General features: G+C 57.1%; 1 protein-coding gene across 1 annotated transcript in view; it reads left to right on the top strand.

The window, feature by feature from the left end:
- Positions 1 to 19288, top strand: part of DNAH10 (dynein axonemal heavy chain 10) — an 85445-nt gene that overhangs the window by 55683 nt on the left and 10474 nt on the right. Inside the window, exons 54-63 of the mRNA XM_036496384.2 lie at positions 39 to 119; positions 2807 to 3004; positions 4319 to 4480; positions 5444 to 5618; positions 13526 to 13707; positions 14195 to 14331; positions 15167 to 15384; positions 16402 to 16623; positions 16749 to 16896; positions 18804 to 19083. Of these exons, the coding sequence (XP_036352277.2) occupies positions 39 to 119; positions 2807 to 3004; positions 4319 to 4480; positions 5444 to 5618; positions 13526 to 13707; positions 14195 to 14331; positions 15167 to 15384; positions 16402 to 16623; positions 16749 to 16896; positions 18804 to 19083 (1803 nt within the window). The remainder of the gene's footprint in view (positions 1 to 38; positions 120 to 2806; positions 3005 to 4318; positions 4481 to 5443; positions 5619 to 13525; positions 13708 to 14194; positions 14332 to 15166; positions 15385 to 16401; positions 16624 to 16748; positions 16897 to 18803; positions 19084 to 19288) is intronic.

Raw genomic sequence — 19288 nt, 5'->3', positions numbered from 1 at the left:
CAGAGCAGTCACCTTGTCCTCCCCTCTCTCTCCTCCAGGGCTGGTGAACAATACTGGCATTGACTGGTTCCTGCCCTGGCCTTCGCAGGCCCTGCACGCTGTGGCCAAGTCGTTTTTGGGTGAGTCACAGCTGCTCTGGGTGCTGCATTGCCAGCCTTAACAAGATGATGGGTTTTGCGTCTCAACGTTTTTATTTGCTTTTTAAGTGTTTGTGAAAGAGAGCAAGCTCCTGTCTGCCATTTTTCTCTCAGGCGCCCACACTGGGCAGGAGCCGGGGGCTCTTGGCTCTCCCACGTGGCCACCAGGGGCCGCACGTGGGAGCTGGTGACTCTGGTCCGGAAGGTGGGGGGCACAAGCAGCACCTTTGCAGTTGCACCCCCCACCCGGCTCCCCCAAAGCGGAGACCTGCAGCATCCTGTCGCTCTACGCTCACCACCAGCTGGAGTTCTTTGGTTGCTTTGTTTCCGGTGAGCGGTCAGCGACAGCAGCGTGGGCAAAGCCAGTCTAAGGCCACACGCTGCCCCGCTTACCTGGCCAAGGGAAGCTTGGTTGGTCGCAGGGCCCCTTCACCAAGTGGCCGTGGCTGCAGGTCGAGGGACAGCGCTCAGGGCTGTGCCTGGACCAAGCTGCTGACCCTCACCCAGAGGACATCTCGGAGACATTTCCTGAGGAAAGCCAGTCACCGAAAGTCTAGGGAAAATCTTTTTCTCAGAAAAAGAGCGGCTGTGGGACAGCTGACAGGGGACACCGTGCAGATCCATTGATGCTCGTGTAACGAAGGTGTTAGATAAGGAATGTTGTCTGTGGCCCTTTTGAAAACCCGTCATAGTGTCACCCTTACAAATATCTGCTTATCTATTAGAGAGTTTAAAAAATTAAAAACATCTTTTAAAATTTCTAAGAAGAAAAGCAAATATCTGCGGATCTTACGTATGCATGTCGAACATGCGAGAGGGCTGCAGAGTTCCTGGAGTGTGCATAGTGGGCGAAAACCCAGGAGTGGTTTTCAAAAACTTTTTGCATCAATGTAAACTTTATTTTTAAAGATTTATTTATTTTTATTGGAAAGGCAGATATGCTGAGAGAAGGAGAGACAGTGAGAAAGATCTTCCACTTGCTGGTTCACTCCCCAAGTGCCCACAACGGCCAAAGGTGAGCCGATCCGAAGCCAGGAGCCAGGAACTGCCTCTGGGTCTCCTGTGTGAGTGCAGTGTCCCAAGGCTTTGGGCCGTCCTCGACTGCTTTCCCAGGCCACAAGCAGGGAGCTGGATGGGAAGTGGAGCAGCTGGGACTTGACCTTGCATTCCTGGGAGATGTGAGTGTCATACTACACCACAAGCTTGGCTCCAAGAAACGTCTTCTCATCCCATGTTCCCATAAGCCCTTGGCATTGCCCTCATAGGTGCCACAGTTCTTACTTGGACCATGCAGTTCTGGGGACAGGGCCAGGTGTGGGTTGGGGGCGGGGAGGTGTCGGTTCCATTCTGACGGTGTCGCTGAGGGTTGCCAGGCTCTTCCTGCTGAACTTGGGCTGGCCAGCGCTTGGCTCTGGGCAGACACAGTGAGTACATGAGTATGTGTGGCACAGGTCCAGTGACTGGTTGGTGCTGGGCTGTTCTTCCCCTGGGATGGAGGTCACCAGTCAGGCTGGTGATGCTCCACCGTCTCTGTGGGCACACCGTTGGCCCCTCCCTCCCGCTGGCGCTTGGATTTGCTGTTGGGCATCAGTATTTCAGCATCACAGATCATGAATGTTGTTCGATTGTGTGACAGCACAGCTGGTTTGCCTGCAGCATCATTACATGTCCATGGGGTCCCATTCGGCCTACCTGGTGCTGCGGGAACTGGCCGGATGAGCCCTCCCAGCCCCTGCGGGTACCAGGAGAACTGGCTTCCTACAGATCCAGGCTGCGGCCATGAAGAGCCACTCAGAGTGGATAGCTGCCCCTTCCCTTTCTTTGGGTTCAATTTAAAAAACAATCACTTGTAGAGACAGACGTTGGGCAGAGCATTAAGATGTCGCTGGGGACTCTGGCTTGAATCGCAGCTCCCTTTGCAGCCCCATCTCTCTGCTAATGTACCCAGGGAGGCCACAGGGCAGGGCCCCCTCATCAGAAGGCCACAAGGAGGGGCTCACGGGTCCCAGCTTCAGCCTGGCTCAGCCCTGGCTGTTACAAGTATTTGCAGAATGATCCAGCAGGTAGAATATTTGTCTTATCATCTCTCTCTCTGCCATTCAAGCAAGACAGAAAAACAATGACCATTTTTCTTGTGCTCACACACCAACACACTTCCATTTAGTGAATACTAGGTGCACAGGGGGCTTCCATGGTCCTGTGCACACATCAGCCCTACCCATCTGTAAGCCATTTCTCATCTACCTAAACCAAGACTCTACCCCGTCAGCAGTAGCTCGTCCAGCCTCTAGCTCTGGTAAATGCTCTCCTGCCCGTCCCCACGGGATCCTGCAAGAATCCTCCTCCTGTTTCTGGCTTTTTCCAGCAGCATCCCCAAGGCTCAGCCACATCGTAGCACCTGTCACTGTTGTGTGCCCTTTCATGATCGGATCATCTCACACTGGGTGAATGGGCCGTGCTGTGCGTGCCCATCCATCCAGGATGCCTGGTGGTGTTGGTGGCCCCTTCTGGCTGTTGTGACAAGTGCAACCCTGGGATGTCTGAGTCCCGTTCTTGGGGTGTCGCCTCCAAGCAGTGACTCCATCCTTCACGGTTGAGGGCCCACGCTCTGCCCTCAGGTTTTCAGATCCAGTATTAAGCGGATTCCTTTCCCACTGCCTGCCCTCCAGGGGACAATCCCATGATTCCCATGAGCAACATCGACGACCTGGTGGAGCACGTTGTCTTGGTCCATGAGTCAGTGGACGAATTCAGCAAGCAGTTCCTGCAGAAGCTGAGGCGCAGCAACTACGTGACCCCCAAGAATTACCTCGACTTCATCCACTCATACACCAAGCTGCTGGATGAGAAGACACAGTACAACATAGGTGCGGCATGGGCACGTGTGCACATGGGTGTGTGGGCACATGGCGTGTGGGCACATGGATGTGTGGGCACATGGCGTGTGGGCACATGGGTGTGTGGGCTCAGACTAACTCAGAAATCAGGGCTTATTAAGAGTAAGGATTCAAGTGGTGACATGTTTTATTTTCATCTGCTTGAGAAAGGCATGGCTCTGCATATTCACATAAGTTTTTGAAAAGAGATCCTCTACTGCTTGCTCACTCCTTGTATGCCTGCAGCAGCTGGAGCTGGCCAGAGCCGAGTCCTGGCACCTGAGCCACCTGCTGGAGCTGGCCAGGGCTCTGTGCAGGCCTCCATCAAGGGCCCTGGCACCTGAGTACCTGCTGCTACCCAGCTTGCCTCCTGGGGAACAATTTCAGAGGTGGCTAGAGACCATGCTCAGATGGGGCATGTGGGTACCCCCAGTGGCAGGCCCACCTGCCGTGCCCCAGTGCCCACCTTGATCTTTCCTGGAAGCTGATGTTCCTTAGCAAACTCCAGTCTTCAAAGTCAAAGCCAAGGAGAGCCCTGTCTGTGCTTGCCACGTGGGAGTGCTTCCTTGGGGCTGGCCAGTGCCACCTGCTCCTGTTTCTGCTTCTGGTCTTGGGCTGTGCACATCCCAGCTCCAGACCAACATCCAAGATGCAGTCTGATGGAGCCATGTGCTGGGCTGTGGAGTGCTTTTAACATTTTTATTTCTCTATTTGAACAATGGAGGGCAAAGAGAGAGGGAGATCTTTTTCTGCCAGTGCATTCCCAAAATGTCCACAACATCTAGGTCTGGGTCTCTGTTTGGTTGCAGAGGCCCAAGTACTTGGGCTGTCCTCCACTGCTTTCCCAGGGAGTGCTCGCAGGGAGCTAGACTGGAGCAGAGCCGGGTCTTGAACCCTGCCCCTCTGATAAAGGATGCAGGTGACCCAAGTAGCATCTTAGCTGCTGACCCAAATGCCTGCACCTGAGAACCACCCCTCAGAACGGGCCCTGGCCATGGCTGCTGGTTATGTGAGGTGCACCCGAGAACCACCCCTCACAACACGCCCTGGCCATGGCTGCTGGCCGTGTGAGGTACAATGGCCTGCCTTTGAACTCCATCATCCATGACCTTGATGGAGTTCTGTGCCATGTTCACGTTGGGCAGTGCCCAACAACGGGCAGCAGGGACCAGAACACACCTGGCACTTCCCAGTGTTACATTGTCGTGCATGAGCCCCCACTGGGGGCAGTCTGACACGGGGGCACGGGCAGCAGTGGGGCTGCTGTGATGACGTGGCGGCCGACTGCCCCTCCTCCCCACACAGCGCAGTGCAAGCGGCTGGAGGGTGGCCTGGACAAGCTGAAGGAGGCCACGGTGCAGCTGGACGAGCTGAACCGGAAGCTGGCTGAGCAGAGGATTGTGCTGGCTGAGAAGTCGGCTGCCTGCGAGGCCCTGCTGGATGAGATTGTCACCAACACGGCCATAGGTGAGTGGCCCCCGCACTGGCCACACACACACTCCCGGGGGTCTGTGCGTAGTGCCTTGTGGCTCCCAGTGGGTGCAGGGACCCAGGACTAGGGCCATCCTCTGCTGTTTTCCCAGGCACACTAGCAGGGAATTGAATTGGAATTGAAGCAGCCGGGACTCTAACTGGCCAAATAATATGTCGACACTGCAGTGGCAGCTATACATGTTACACTGCCACTATGCTGGCCTTGGAATTGCAAACTTTGAACTGCTCTGAGTCTCACACTGGGTGGTCCCATCCTGTCTGCCCGTGCCAGCAGCCGCAGGAGCCGCAGTCCCCAGGCAGCCCCGTGGTTGGCAGGGGCCCTTGTCTTCTTTCGTGCCCCGGGCTTGCTGAGTTGGAGTGCCGTGCAGGTTGGGCGGTCCTGCTTCAGCTTTCAACGACTCTCTGGGTGTGGCCCATCTTGAGTGGGAGCATCTGTGTACACAGTGTGGCCTCTAAGGGCCCCTGCCACCCCCGTGTCATCGCACACAACCCTGTCTCCTGCCAGTGGGATGCCTGGCGCAGAGCTCTGACAGGGTGCAGCTGGCCCGCACAGCCGCACTGACTCTGGGGCCGTCACGAGTGCTGTATACTGCCTGGTGTGCAGGGTGTGGGTGTGGAGGGGCGGCAGGGGGATGTGAGTGGTGTGGTGAGGCAGCCAGGCAGCACCCGAGAAACTACAGAGAGACGATGGTAGTCCCTTACAGAGGATGGCTGCCCAGCTGGGCTTGAGCTAAGCCAGGAGGAGGGTACAGCAGGGACAGCACGGGGGCAGGCAGCACTGCAGGCTGGGCTGGGGACCCTTGCGGAACCTGTGAGGGAGTGGGCAGGTCCGGGGCAGAGCAACCACCCTGGCGTGGACCGTGTAGCTGCCATGCTGGCCAGAGCTCCGCAGGTGTCCCCGGGCTGCTGCAAGTGTGTCTTCCCCTGCCCCCACAGCCGAGGAGAAGAAGAAGCTGGCAGAAGAGAAGGCCATGGAGGTGGAAGAGCAAAACAAAATGATTGCCACGGAGAAGACGGAGGCTGAGACGGCACTGGCCGAGGTCATGCCCGTGCTGGAGGCCGCCAAGCTGGAGCTGCAGAAACTGGACAAGTCTGACGTCACCGAGATCAGGTAGCCGCTGCCACAGGTGCGCCTGGGCCGCTCCCAGGTGGCAGGCCGTTGGGCGGGTGTGGAGCGCACGCCTCATGTGGCGCCTGCGGGCCTGGAGCGAGCTTGCATGGAGGCTTCCGGGCACGGGGCCTGTCGGTCAGCTCCTGGCACAGGAAACACATAGAGGGAAACAGGCGCTCGACACCTGCTGAGAGTGGCAAGTGGAGGAGCTGACTGGTTCCAGTCACGCTGGTTTCCCAGAGTGGGCTAGGGGGATGTGATGGGGCCCCCAGGTGTTCTGCAGATCACGCCCTGCATGGCTCTGTCCCCAGTAGAGTCAGGAGGTGGGAAGGGGGGCGGAGGGTCTCCCCCCAGCTACTGAGTGTAGCTGCTCAGGAAGGTGCCTGACCCCCCGCGTTGCCTGCCCAGCCCCTGCCCCGGGTTTGCCGCCCATTGCTGGCCACACAGCGGCTTGTCTTCTCTGGTTGCCCGTGCGCCCATTGGGAGCTGGTGCCTTGCTGTCTCTGTTGGGGAAACGTGGTTGAGTCTTCTGCAGACTCCACTCGTTACTGCAGGAAGGAGGGTGGCTGGGTGGCTTCCATACTCTGCAGTGGGGTGCTGGGGGGTGGCTGTGTGGATGCTTGGAAGTGTAGTCCTGCACCTTGGGGTTCAGGCAGAGGGGCCAAGGCTGGGCAGTGGGCAATGTGCACTTTGAAGGGAGGTCTGCAAGCAGGGGTGGTGGGGTCAGGTGCTACTCTCGGGTCAGTGGCCTTGAATGCCCAGAACAGATAGCTGGGGGTGAGGACTTGTGAGAGTAGGGGTTATGTGTCCCCATTGACGCAGTGTGAGGCAGGGCCCGAGAGTAGACAGGCATCGTGGATGTCCAGGGACTGAGGGATGCAGGCTAGCCCTCTGGCCCACGAAGGTCACCCGCTGTGCTGTGGTCATGCCTGTCTGCTTACACATGCTCTGGGGGTGCACAGAGTGGAGTGTGGTGAAGTCCACCCTGCTGGACGCCTGTCCTCCCAGTGACCCCTGGTGCTGAATGCTGAGCAGAGGTCAAGGCAGGACGAGCTGCAGGGTGGGTTGGCCAGGTACCTCCGCGGGACTCAGTTCTGGGAATGGGACTGCTATGGCCAGGCCTGTGGCCGGGTCACCTTGGAGGGGACCAAGCCCCTTTAGCTCTCCCTGGCGTCCATGAGCACCTGCCTTTTTCGGGCCTCGCCAACAGGGGGCGCAGTGCAGCGCTCCAGTCTTGCCTGGTTCTGGTGCCCAGCCTCTGGGATTTTGACTTGTCTCGCAAGTGGCCTGGACCTTTAGCCTCATTTGTGGGAAGCTGCTGGGATAGTCGCACAATCTCCCTATGTGTGAATGGTTTGTTGGCTGGTGGCTTGCTTCCTTCCTTCTAAACCAAAGGCCTTAGTTTAGTGGCAACACAGAACAGCTGCAAGCAACAATTGGTTAGAAAAGCGGCCATGTCACCCCCATACAGTAGGTTGTCATCAAAAGCCAATAAACTATAGCAGCATAGCTTCCTTTTTCTCAGGTTCTGACTTTTTTCCAGCTATTCCTGTTAATTTCTAAATAATAAAGATAGTTTTAGCACAGTTTTGAAATTGTACACCAACTGTAAGATAATAACAGTATGGATGTGTGCAAAACAGTTACCTCCTACAAAGTTCCCAGAGGCAACTACTGTCTGTTGTATTTTGTACCAGGTGATTTTTTTTTAAAGATTTATTTATTTTTCCTTGAAAGGCAGAGTTACAGAAAGAGCTCTTCCATGTGCTGGCTCACACCCCAGATGGCTGCATCAGCTAGAGTTAAGCCAATCACAGCTGAAAGCCAGGAGCCTCCTTCCAATCCTCCCACCCAGGTGCAGGGACCCAGAGCTTGGGCCGTCCTCCACTGCCTGCACAGGCCTGTACACAAGCAGGGAGCTGGAGGGGAAGTGGAGCAGCCGGGACACGAACCCCTAGGCGATGCCAGCACCACAGACAGAGATTAGCCTGTTGAGCCATCACAAACCAGCCCCCTTTCCCTATTTTATTTATATGAAATGAGTAGATATCATGATGCCAATTTAGAAACCTAGGGGCTCTTCCCTCCCCTCCTCCTCTTTCCTTATCTACTCACTTATTTTTCCCCAATTATTACAATAGTTCCCTTTTGTGTCACAATCCCAAGCTTCACACTTTAATAGGTAAAGATGCTATGACATGGCAAGTAAGGAAAAAAGGGGGGAATGGGCCTGGCGGTGTGACCTAGCGGCTAAAGTCCTCGCCTTGAAAGCCCCGGGATCCCATATGGGCGCCGGTTCTAATCCCAGCAGCTCCACTTCCCATCCAGCTCCCTGCTTGCGACCTGGGAAGGCAGTCGAGGACGGCCCAAGGCTTTGGGACCCTGCACCCGTGTGGGAGACCCGGAAGAGGTTCCTGGCTCCCAGCTTCAGATTGGCGTAGCACCGGCCATTGCGGTCACTTGGGGAGTGAGTCATCGGACAGAAGATCTTCCTGTCTCTTCTCTGTGTATATCTGACTTTGTAATAAAAATAAATCTTAAAAAAAAAAAAGGGGGGGATTGGAAATCCTGTGAAGAATGTAGATACAGGTGTGACCAGCAGGTGTGTCGCGGGATGTTCATCTTGTAGATTTCACGTTTTGGTGCTTTGTCACAAATCAGAAACATGTGACAGTTGTCTTTTTGGAACTGGTTTATTTCGCTAAGCATGATGGTTTCCAACTGGCTCCATTAATTTGCAAAAGACAAGATTCCGTTCTTTGCAGTGGCTGAGCAGCACCCCATGGTGTGAAGTCCACAGTTTCTGTGCGCAGCCGTCCGGCCGTGGCCTCTGGGCTGGCCTGTGCGCCGCCGTCCGGCCGTGGCCCCTGGGCTGGCCTGTGTGCAGCCGTCCGGCCGTGGCCCCTGGGCTGGCCTGTGCGCCGCCGTCTGGCCATGGCCTCTGAGCTGGCCTGTGCGCCGCCGTCCAGCAGTGGCCCCTGGGCTGGCCTGTGCGCCGCTGTCCGGCAGTGGCCTCTGGGCTGGCCTGTGTCTTAGCTGTTATGAAGTGACTGCTATATTGACTAAAGTCTTGGCTCACAAGTTCTACAAAACCGATACTGATAGAAGACGCTTCTTTATTTTTTCTTATTTTAGGGTGCTTTTTAAATTCTAGCCCCCACTGTATAGAGAAGAACATACGGTGTTTGTCTTTCTGGGTCTGGCTTATTTTACTGTATATGATGTCTTCCAGTTAAGACCATTTTCGCTGCAGATGGTAGCATTTCATTGTTTTGCTGGGTGAATAATATTCCATTGCGTGTGTACAGTGCTCTGTGGCTGATCCCAGAGACTGGCTGTTTTGAACAGTGCTGCTGTAAACTGGGCTGTAAGATCTCCTTGACCCACTGCGCTCACACTGGGTCTGTACCCAGTGGCATTGCTGGATCCTAGCACAAGTTTGTTCCTACTTTTGTCAAGAATTCTTCATGGGCCTGGCTCTGGGGTGTCGTAAAAGCTGTGCTTCAAGTTCTGGCATCTGTGTGGGCACTGGTTCAAGACCCGGCTACTCCGCTTTCAAGCCAGCTCCCTGCTGGTGCGCCTTGGACAGCAGCCGAAGATGGCCCAAGTGCTTGGATCCCTGTGCCGTGAGAGAGAACTGGAAGAAGCTGCTGGCTCCTGGCCTCAGCCCAGCTCACTACGGCCGTGCGGCCAGGTGGGGAGCCAACTAGCCGGTGGAAGATTTTTCTTTCTCTCTCTTTCTGTTTCTGCCTTTCAAACGTAAGAAAGAGGCACCTTTCAGAGATCCCCACTCGGCTCTCTGCAGTGGCGACACTGGTTCACAGTCCCACGCGCAGAGTGCCCGCGTTGCCTTCCTACAGGGCCCTGCCAGCACTGGGAGCCTTCTCTGTAAGACGGCCGTTCTGACCAGGGCCCCACCAGCACTGGGAGCCCTCTCTGTTAGATGGCCGTTCTGACCAGGGCCCTGCCAGCACTGGGAGCCCTCTGTTAGACGGCCGTTCTGACCAGGGCCCCGCCAGCACTGGGAGCCCTGTCTGTTAGATGGCCGTTCTGACCAGGGCCCCGCCAGCACTGGGAGCCCTCTGTTAGACGGCCGTTCTGACCAGGGCCCCGCCAGCACTGGGAGCCGTCTCTGTTAGACGGCCGTTCTGACCAGGGCCCCGCCAGCACTGGGAGCCCTCTGTTAGACGGCCGTTCTGACCAGGGCCCTGCCAGCACTGGGAGCCCTCTCTGTTAGATGGCCGTTCTGACCAGGGCGAGGCGAGCACACATTGTGGTTTGGATTGGTGTTTCCCTGGTGGCTAAGTGATGTTGAGCTTTAAAAAAAAAAGATTTATTCATTTGTATTGCAAAGTCAGATATACAGAGAGGAGGAAAGACAGAGAGGAAAATCTTCTGTCCGATGATTCACTCCCCAAGCAGCTGCAACAGCTGGAGCTGAGCCAATCCGAAGCCAGGAGCTTTTTCCAGGTCTCCCACGCTGGTGCAGTACCCCAAGGCTCTGGGCCATCCTCAACTGCCCTCCCAGGCCACAAGCAGGGAGCTAGATGGGAAGTGGGACTGCTGGGACATGAACTGGTGCTCACATAAGATCCTGGGGGTTGCAAGGTTAGGATTTAGCCACTAGGCTGTAGTGTTAGGCCCATTTCTCAGCTTTTTATAGTTACTGATAGACTCAAGATATTAATCCTTGTCAGAAAGGCCATTTGCAAAAGGCGTTGTCCTATATATGTGTGTATAATATGTGTGTGTATAATATTTTGCCAGCAGCATTTGTTGAAGTTTATCCTTACCCAAGCACGCAGTCTGAGCACTGTCAAAGCCAGCTGGCTCTATGTGTGGATGATCTTCTCAGATCTACATTCTGCCCCACTGATCTCTGCATCAGTTCCTGTCCCAGGACCACACTGCTTTAACTAGCGCAGCTCTGTGGCTGCTCTGAAGGCCGGGACTGCGGAGCCTCCAGCTGGATTTTCCTGATTCAGGATCGCTTTGGCTATCCTCGGTCTCCCGTGATGCCGTGTCAAGGTTAGGGTTGTTTTTCTAATTCTGTAGAGTGGCATGGGTGTTTTGATCGGGATCGTGTTGAATCTGTAGATTGCTTGAGGTCATATAGACATTTCAATGATATTGATTCTTCCAATCCATGAACAAAGAATAACTTTCCTTTTTTTTTTTTGCATCCTTGATAATTTATTTCATCAGTGTTTGATAACTTTCATTGAGGTCTTTCACATTTTTGGTTAAATTCATTTCTAACAATTTTATTTTTTGTGGCTGTTGTGAATAGTTTCTGGCTTCTCCGAGTTCATCATTAGCACCCAGAGGAGCTGCTTTTCCGTGTGTGTGCCGACTGTGCAGCCTGCAACATCGCTGCCTTGGTTGATGGATTCTAACAGTGTTTGGGAGGAGTGTGTGGGTTTTTCATGTGTGATCATGTCATCTGTAAATATGGATGATTTTTCTCTTTCCCAGTTTTGCTGTCTGTCCTTCCTCCTCCCTCAGAGCTCTCACTGAGTAGGCGTGCTGAGGCTCGGTGTCCTCCTCTTGTTCCGCGGGCTTTTTCCCGTTCAGTTTGGAATAGGTTGTTGGTTTGTGATCTACAGCCTTCATAATGTTGAACAGTGTTCCTTTTGTGCTTTTCATTTCCATATCCATTTCCAGGATCTTTAAGAAAAGAAAAAAAACGATTGATTGATTTAAAGGGCAGAGGCAGAGAACCTTCTGTCTGCTGGCTCACTCCCAGTCGGCCGCGATGGCTGGATCAAGCCGCAGCCAGGAGCCTGGCCCTCCATCCAGGTCTCCCACGTGGATGCAGGTGCATTAGAAGGGAGCTGGATCCGAGGTGGAGCAGCTGGACCTCCAAATGCTGCCCATATGGATGCTGGACTGTGGTTTAACCTGCTACACCACAACCCTGGGCCTTGGAGCTATCTATATAATACAGGGATTAGCTTTAGTTTTCTTTTGTTTGAGAGGCAGAATGACAAAGAGACGGAGCCTTCCCACCCACTGGTTCACTCCCCAAGGACCTGATGGCTGGGAGGTCAATTCAGGTCTCCTATATGGGTGGCAGGAAGCCTCGTGCTTGAGCTGGCACCTGCTGCCTCCCGGGCCGGGGGGCGGGGGAGGTGTGCAGAGAGCTGGAATCCCGAGCTGGAGCCAAGAGTTGAGTCCCCACTGCACAAGGAGCTAGGAAGCAGCCATCTTAACTGCCGGGCTAAATGCTGCGCTGGGGGGTAGCTTTTAAAATCGTGCCTGCTTGTCACAGGCCCCTTGACTTTGTTGATGAGGTGTGTGCATGCGTGTGTGCGCATGTGCGTGTGTGCCTTTAGTTCCGTGTGGCAGGACTTAGTATGTTTTGTTTGGTGGCATTGTAATAATTTCCCTGGTATTTCCTCCTACCTGTGCAGGGTTCTTGGTCCACAGATGAATGTGCGGCCCCTCTGGGTGTCTGTCCCTGGATCCTTGGGTGTCTGTCCCTGGGCCCCCCGGGCGTCTGTACCTGACCCCTCTGGCGTCTGTCCCTGAGGCCTCTGGGCGTCTGTCCCTGGCCTCCCTGGGCATCTGTCCCAGCCCCCCTGGGCGTCTGCGCCTGAACCCCCTGGGCATCTGTCCCTAGGCCCCCTGGGCATCTGTCCCTGGGCTAATCCTCCGCCCTGTGCTGCCAGCACTCCATCATAGTATTAAACTTGGTTTTCATGTACTTGGCAGACTTCACAAGTGTGTGCCCACTTTCTGGGCGGGAAAACCAAGGGACCTGGACAGTCCTGAACTTGTTCATGTGCCCAGTATCCTGCAGCCGGGTCCTGACCCAGCTCATGACCGCTCTCCCCCACGAGTGGTCCCAGTGCAGTGGCCTGGGCCTGGCTCCCACTGGCGGCCAGTGGTGTCACCAACTTCCCTGACAGCCACGCTGGTCTAAGGTCTCTCTTGTGCTGGTCTGATGCCCCTGCCCTCAGTCCCCAGGTTTGGTGCTGGCATCGGGCTGACCCTGGCTGCAGGGAGTGGGCAAGGGGAGATCTGCCCAGTCCGGAAGGCTCGGTCAGCCCCCTTTTCTCAGTCTCTCTCTCTGCCTCTGTGTGCGTGCGTTTCTGTAATTCTTGCTCTTCATTTCTCTCTGTCTTTTGTCTTTGCCTTTGTCCCCTCCTTCTTGGGTCAGTTGCTTTTCACAGCCCTAAGATCCCCCAGGTGCTCACACCTGTTGCCGGGCCCTCCGTCATTTGCTCCCCGCCTCACTTCCCTGTGTCCTTGGCCTTCTCCCATTTTCCTCGTGGCCGTATGGTGCCTGCAGCTCCCATGCACAGCTGGCCACAGGGGCCCGGGAGCTAGGCACTGTCTCTCCAAGGCCACAGAGGTCCTTCTGGCCTCTGTGACACAGCCGTCGCCCCATCCTTCCCTTCTGGGATTGGGTCCCTGTGTGCTTGGCTGGTGCACTGTTAAGTCAAAGAATTCCAGGAAAGGGTGATTCAGCCTCATGAGAGCCCATGGGGACCCCAGGCTTGGAGGGCACAGGGGGGCATCTGAGCCCAGCAGCCATCTATTCACTTGGTGGCTGGAGACAGATGGAGGTGGCACCGACCATGACAGCCATTCCTGAGAGGCTGAGGAAATATGGGGAGTCCCAGGCTCCGCCCTGTGGTGCCTGGCCAGCTCCCTGGAGCCTGAGTCGCCCTGTGGTGCCTGGCCAGCTCCCTGGAGCCTGGATTGGGATCTGATGGCCCCACCCCATGGGCAAGGGCCCCCACTCTGTAGATGATGCCTGTCCCTGTCTCCAGCTGCTCCCTGCCAGCAGTGCCCATGAGTGTTGAGACCTGTCCACCTTGGCGTCCCCCGGGAGCCACCCATGCACCTGAGCCCTGCCCTCCCCTGGCCGGGTCCCTGAGACCTGCCTCCTTCCGGTCCAGGTCATTCGCCAAGCCGCCAAAGCAGGTGCAGACGGTGTGTGAGTGCCTCCTCATCATGAAGGGCTACAAGGAGCTCAACTGGAAGACGGCCAAGGGCATGATGTCCGACCCCAACTTCCTGCGATCGCTCATGGAGCTTGATTTTGACGCCATCACCCAGAGCCAAGTGAAAAACATCAAGAGTGAGTGTCCACCGATGCAGGAGGGGGCCGCTGTGGTCAGCTAGTGTCCGGGCTGCCCGTCCTGCAGGAGGACCAACAGTCCCTGGTGGGAGAGGACGGCAAAGCAGGGCAGCAGGGGGAGCGGGCATGACCGGCGGGGCAGCCCATGTTCCTGTAGGCCTGGCTTGGCCATAGCCGGGGAGAGCTGGCCTGGTCTGGCTGAGTGCTGACTGCACGCGCTTCCACTTACAACAACTTGCTCCCGGGGACAGGTGTGGCTGGGGTGCGTGTGGTTTGCTTCTACCCTGGACCCACCACCCCTTGCGTGTCCCCTCCACCTCCTCAGTGCTAGGGAGGTCACAGGTCATGGGATGCCTTGGGCACTCGCCATGGTTTGGTTTAGTTGGGCCCATGTTGGTGTCCCCCAGGCGCTGAAGGACGGAGGGACCTGTTCCCCTTCCCTTGTCTGCAAGCAAGGCCATCCCTGCCCCGTCCCCATTGCCCGCAGGCCTCCTGCGGACCCTGAACACCAGCATCGAGGAGATGGAGGCGGTGAGCAAGGCCGGCCTGGGGATGCTCAAGTTTGTTGAGGCCGTCATGGGCTACTGTGATGTCTTCAGAGAGATCAAGCCCAAGAGAGAGAAGGTATGTGCCCGCACACAGGGCCAGGCTGCGCACTGCAGCCGCACTTCCCTGGGAGCCAACTCCTGAGCTCCGCCCTTGCTTAGCTGCCACAGGAACCCCAAGTCCTGGGGTCTGGAAGGTTCCCTAGTTCTGGGTGATGAGTGGATAGCAAAGCCCTCCGAGGGGCAACCTTGGGGCATGGTGATGGCCTTGCTGGGGACAGTGTACCCAGTCCTCTCTGGTTCCACTTCCGGTTCTGATTCCTGGTAATACCCGTGCTGGGAGGTGGCAGGTGCTGGCCCTGGTCCTTGGACCCCTGCACCCCTGTGGGAGACCTGAGTGGAGCACCAGGCTCCCGGCTTCTGCCTGGCCTGGCCCTGGGTGCTGTGTGTGTTGGGGGAGTGGCCACAGTCTTTAAAAAGGTGCCCGTTTCCCCACCCTGCACGGTTCAGTCCTGGGCAGGTGATTCTCCAAGAGGTTCTGGCACCCCCAGACCCCAGCACCACCAAATCATTACATCCAGAAATGTCCCCTGCAGGACAGAACTGGTCCCTGTTGAGAACAGTTAGGTCAAAATGACAGCCAAGGTGGAACTCGTCCTTGTAAGATCCATTTTGTCACTCAAAGTTTGGAGCCCACAGGAAGGCCAGTGCTGTCTTTGGGAGTCCCCCACCCTGAGTTTCTGAAAGAACCACACGAAGTGTCATCTCATGGTGGCCCTGGCCCACGTGTGCCAGTTTGGGCCCAGGACACTGCCCTGCCCAGGGATGTAGTGCCAGCTGTGCACCCCCAGGGTGGCGTGCTGCCACTGGTTCCACCTCGTACCACAATCCCAGACCTCACCATCCGCCCACAGGTGGCCAGGCTGGAGCGGAACTTCTACCTCACCAAGCGGGAGCTGGAGCGCATCCAAAACGAGCTGGCGGCCATCCAGCGGGAGCTGGAGGCCCTGGGTGCCAAGTACGAGGCGGCCATCCTGGAGAAGCAGAAACTGCAGGAGGAGGCCGAGATCATGGAGCGGCGGCTGATTGCAGCCGACAAGCTCATCTCCGGGCTGGGGTCGGAGAACGTCAGGTCAGCCTGAAGGCCAGCCACACTACTGCCCAGGCTTTGGCGGTGCTGCCCATGGGTTAGGAGCTGGCCCCGCGTGGGGGACTTCTGCCATGTGGTCCCAAGTAGCTGTGGAGGACACAGGAGACAGGAAGATGTGGTCCCATCCCCAAAGGAGCCTTGGGGTGTGTGTGGCCAGAGGGAGGTGGGATGTCCTTGAGTTTGGCGGGAGGATCCCTCGCCTGTCACCCCAGTGACTGGTGTGGTCCTCACAGGCAGGACCCCTGGGCCACCTGTGCTGGGCGAGCCCTGGTTTCTGATCTGGTGTCCGTGGACACAGGCAGAGGGCACTGGCCAGTGCTGTTTGCTCACGGTGAGCCAGTGGCTATGGTCGTCAGTGTCTCCTCGGAGGGGCCAAGGGACACTTCCATCTGTTCTTGGGTGGGGTCTCCCTGACCCCCCACTGGGCTGAGTGAGCATACTTGGCCAGGCATGGGGATCGTGCTCAGGTGCTTGGTCCGGAAGCACTGACCAAGCCGCATCCCCACCCACCAGCACGGGGGTCCTTGGGCTTACCAGGGTAGGAAACCACAAAATGGATCTGGGGGAGGGTCTATCTCCACCAGAAGGGATATTTGAAATCACATTTCCTTCTGGCTAGCCCCATTAGCCAAGTGTTGAGGTAATTCCTTCTAGAAGGTTCTTTCTATGGTTGTTACTGCTACGTAAGGTCACCGGTGCCCAGTCGTCAGCCCTGTCTGCTGCTCTCACCGTCCCCTCTCTCGCTCTCGTGGTCTCTGTCTCACTCTCATCCTTGGCCTCTCATTCCAGCAAACATTTAGTGTTTTGAGCTGACACAGTTCTGGGTATAGTATGGTGACCCTGTATGTATAGGGGGTTAGGGTCACCGTTTCCTTTATTCCCTTCAGGGCAATGGTCCAACAAGATTCATGACAAATTATGAGGTGATAGGAAAGCAGGGTGCATGGGACGTGCCCTGGGGAGGACGGGGGTGGCTCACAGCCGTCTCACCTGCACCAGGTGGCTCAATGACCTGGACGAGCTGATGCACCGCCGGGTGAAGCTGCTGGGCGATTGCCTGCTGTGCTCCGCCTTCCTCAGCTATGAGGGCGCCTTCACGTGGGAGTTCCGTGACGAGATGGTCAACCAAGTGTGGCAGAGCGACATCCTGGATCGGGAGATCCCCCTGAGCCAGCCCTTCCGGCTGGAGAACCTGCTCACCGATGACGTTGAGATCAGCAGGTGCACGGTGGGCAGGGTCTCCGTGGGTGCACTGCAGAGTGGTGGCTCCCAGGTGTCACAAGGGTGGAGCAGCCTGAGGGCATTGGTAGACTGTCCCAGAAGGCTGACGCTGCTTGCCCTTGCAGGTGGGGCTCCCAGGGCCTGCCCCCGGATGAGCTCTCGGTGCAGAATGGCATCCTTACCACACGCGCCAGCCGCTTCCCCCTCTGCATAGACCCCCAGCAGCAGGCTCTCAACTGGATCAAGAGGAAAGAGGAGAAGAACAACCTGCGGGTAGGAGGCACCTCCCCGCCCCCAGGGCTGAGCTCTGGCTTTCCTTCCATGCAGTCCTAGGGGCAGGGGAAGAGAGCCACGCGCAGGCCTGGTTCCGTGCATTGACACAGGAGCCAAGTCCACCTGCAGCATTTTTGTCGTCCTCTGAAGAAATGCCGCAGCCCTCAGCCGGTACTGCCTGTCCCCTGGCCCCTGGTGGTCAGGAACTTCCTGCCCCCAGGGCTCACTGCCACCTGCCCTCTTCCTGCTTCCTCCTTCCATCTGTCTTTTTGGGTTTGAATGCTCTAGAACATAGAACACTGGAACCCCAAGCAGGTCAATTCGAAAGAGTGTTTCTGCAGGATCCTTGGGTTCTTACCACCTCCTCCAGAACGTCTTACCTCCTGGGGTGGTGACCTGTGCAGTCCCTGCACAGTACTACTCATGGCTGCAGTGGCTGCCACTGCCTCCCAGAGTTGGGTGCCGTGTGGTCAGCCATGTTGGAGAACTGCGGCCCCCATGGGCAGTGCTGCCTCTGCCTCACAGAGCCACATTGCATGGTGGGGCAGACCTCACAGGGTGTCTCAGAGACCCAGTGAACACGTGGCCATCTGGCCTCGGGGTTGCTGTGTACTGCTGTCTGAGGTGCTGTGGGCACGCAGGTGGCTTGGAGTGGTCTGTGCCGGAACGGCGCTGTGGGACAGCAGGGACTGCGCCTGGTCTGGGGTCCGGCTCTTCTCGTGTTCTGGTCCCCCACTAGCAGCAGGGGATGGCTGCTGCCTATCCAGGGCATGCATCCAGAGCTCTAGGTCCTGGCTATTTCTCTGCACACAGAGGAACTTGCAGGGATCCTGAGGAGGAAGGACTTGCTTCAAGACCCTTTGGAAACCCCCACCTACCATCACCCCCACTCCCACTCACTACCACCACCACCACCACCCCATCCCCACTCCCACCACCCCCACTACCACCCCACCCCATCCCCCGCCCACCCTCACCACCCCCACATGTGCACAGGTCACGTGGGTGGCAGGGTTGGGGAGCAGGCCTGGGAGCAGAGGAGTGGGGGCTGCTGGAAGTGCACTTGGGAGGGTTGAGCTGTGCAGACAGAGGGCTGACCATGGCGCAAGGGGGCTGTGGGACTGGGAGGTCTCCTGGGAGATGAAGTGAGAGTCCCTGGCCATTCACAGAAGCCGCTGAACAGTGTGTGTGCAGGAGGAGCTGCCCTGAGCCTAGCCACTGGGTGTCCCCAGGCTACATACCTGCTTGCTTTTTCAAACCTCCGTCTGGCCAGCGTGGCACCCCAGGACCATGTACCTCTCCTCTCCCCACTCTCCTCTGGCCAGCATGGTACCCTAGGACCATGTACCTCTCCTCTCCCCACTCTCCTCTGGGCAGCGTGGTACCCTAGGACCATGTACCTCTCCTCTCCCCACTCTCCTCTGGCCAGCGTGGTACCCCAGGACCATGTACCTCTCCTCTCCCCACTCTCCTCTGGCCAGCGTGGTACCCTAGGACCATGTACCTCTCCTCTCCCCACTCTCCTCTGGCCAGCGTGGTACCCCAGGACCATGTACCTCTCCTCTCCCCACTCTCCTCTGGCCAGCGTGGTACCCCAGGACCATGTACCTCTCCTCTCCCCACTCTCCTCTGGCCAGCGTGATACCCCAGGACCATGTACCTCTCCTCTCCCCACTCTCCTCTGGCCAGCGTGGTACCCTAGGACCATGTACCTCTCCTCTCCCCACTCTCCTCTGGCCAGCGTGGTACCCCAGGACCATGTACCTCTCCTCTCCCCACTCTCCTCTGGCCAGCGTGGTACCCTAGGACCATGTACCTGCTCCCTTGTTGCTCTCCATCGGCCTCGCGTTCTGGTGCCACCCTGCAGCTAGCCACATGCCTCCCGGTGTCCTGCCCCTCTCTTCCAGGTGGCCTCCTTTAACGACCCTGACTTCCTCAAGCAGCTGGAGATGTCCATCAAGTATGGGACCCCCTTCCTGTTCCATGACGTGGACGAGTACATCGACCCCGTGATCGACAACGTCTTGGAGAAGAACATCAAGTTCACGCAGGGGCGTCAGTTTATCATCCTGGGGGACAAGGAAGTGGACTACGACTCCAACTTCCGGCTCTACCTCAACACCAAGCTGGCCAACCCCAGATACCCGCCCTCAGTGTTCGGGAAGGCCATGGTGATCAACTACACGGGTAAGGGTGGCCAGCGGGCCTTGGGACTGGGGCTCTGAGGGCCGTGGGTCCAGGCCTGCTGACCCCACGTAGGGAGCAATTCTACAGGGTTGAGCTCAGCACCAGGCAGGCTTGGTGCCAGCCTTGTAGAGTGCATTTGCGTGTAGAGAGCCATGGTGATGCCCAGAGGCGGCAACCACAGCTGCTGACTGTGGGGCTGCGTAGG

Source organism: Ochotona princeps, chromosome 29 (assembly GCF_030435755.1).
Source record: "Ochotona princeps isolate mOchPri1 chromosome 29, mOchPri1.hap1, whole genome shotgun sequence".
Classification (NCBI taxonomy): Eukaryota; Metazoa; Chordata; class Mammalia; order Lagomorpha; family Ochotonidae; genus Ochotona; species Ochotona princeps.
The sequence above is the reverse complement of the archived record's forward strand: the minus strand, read 5'-3'. Positions and strand labels throughout refer to the sequence as shown.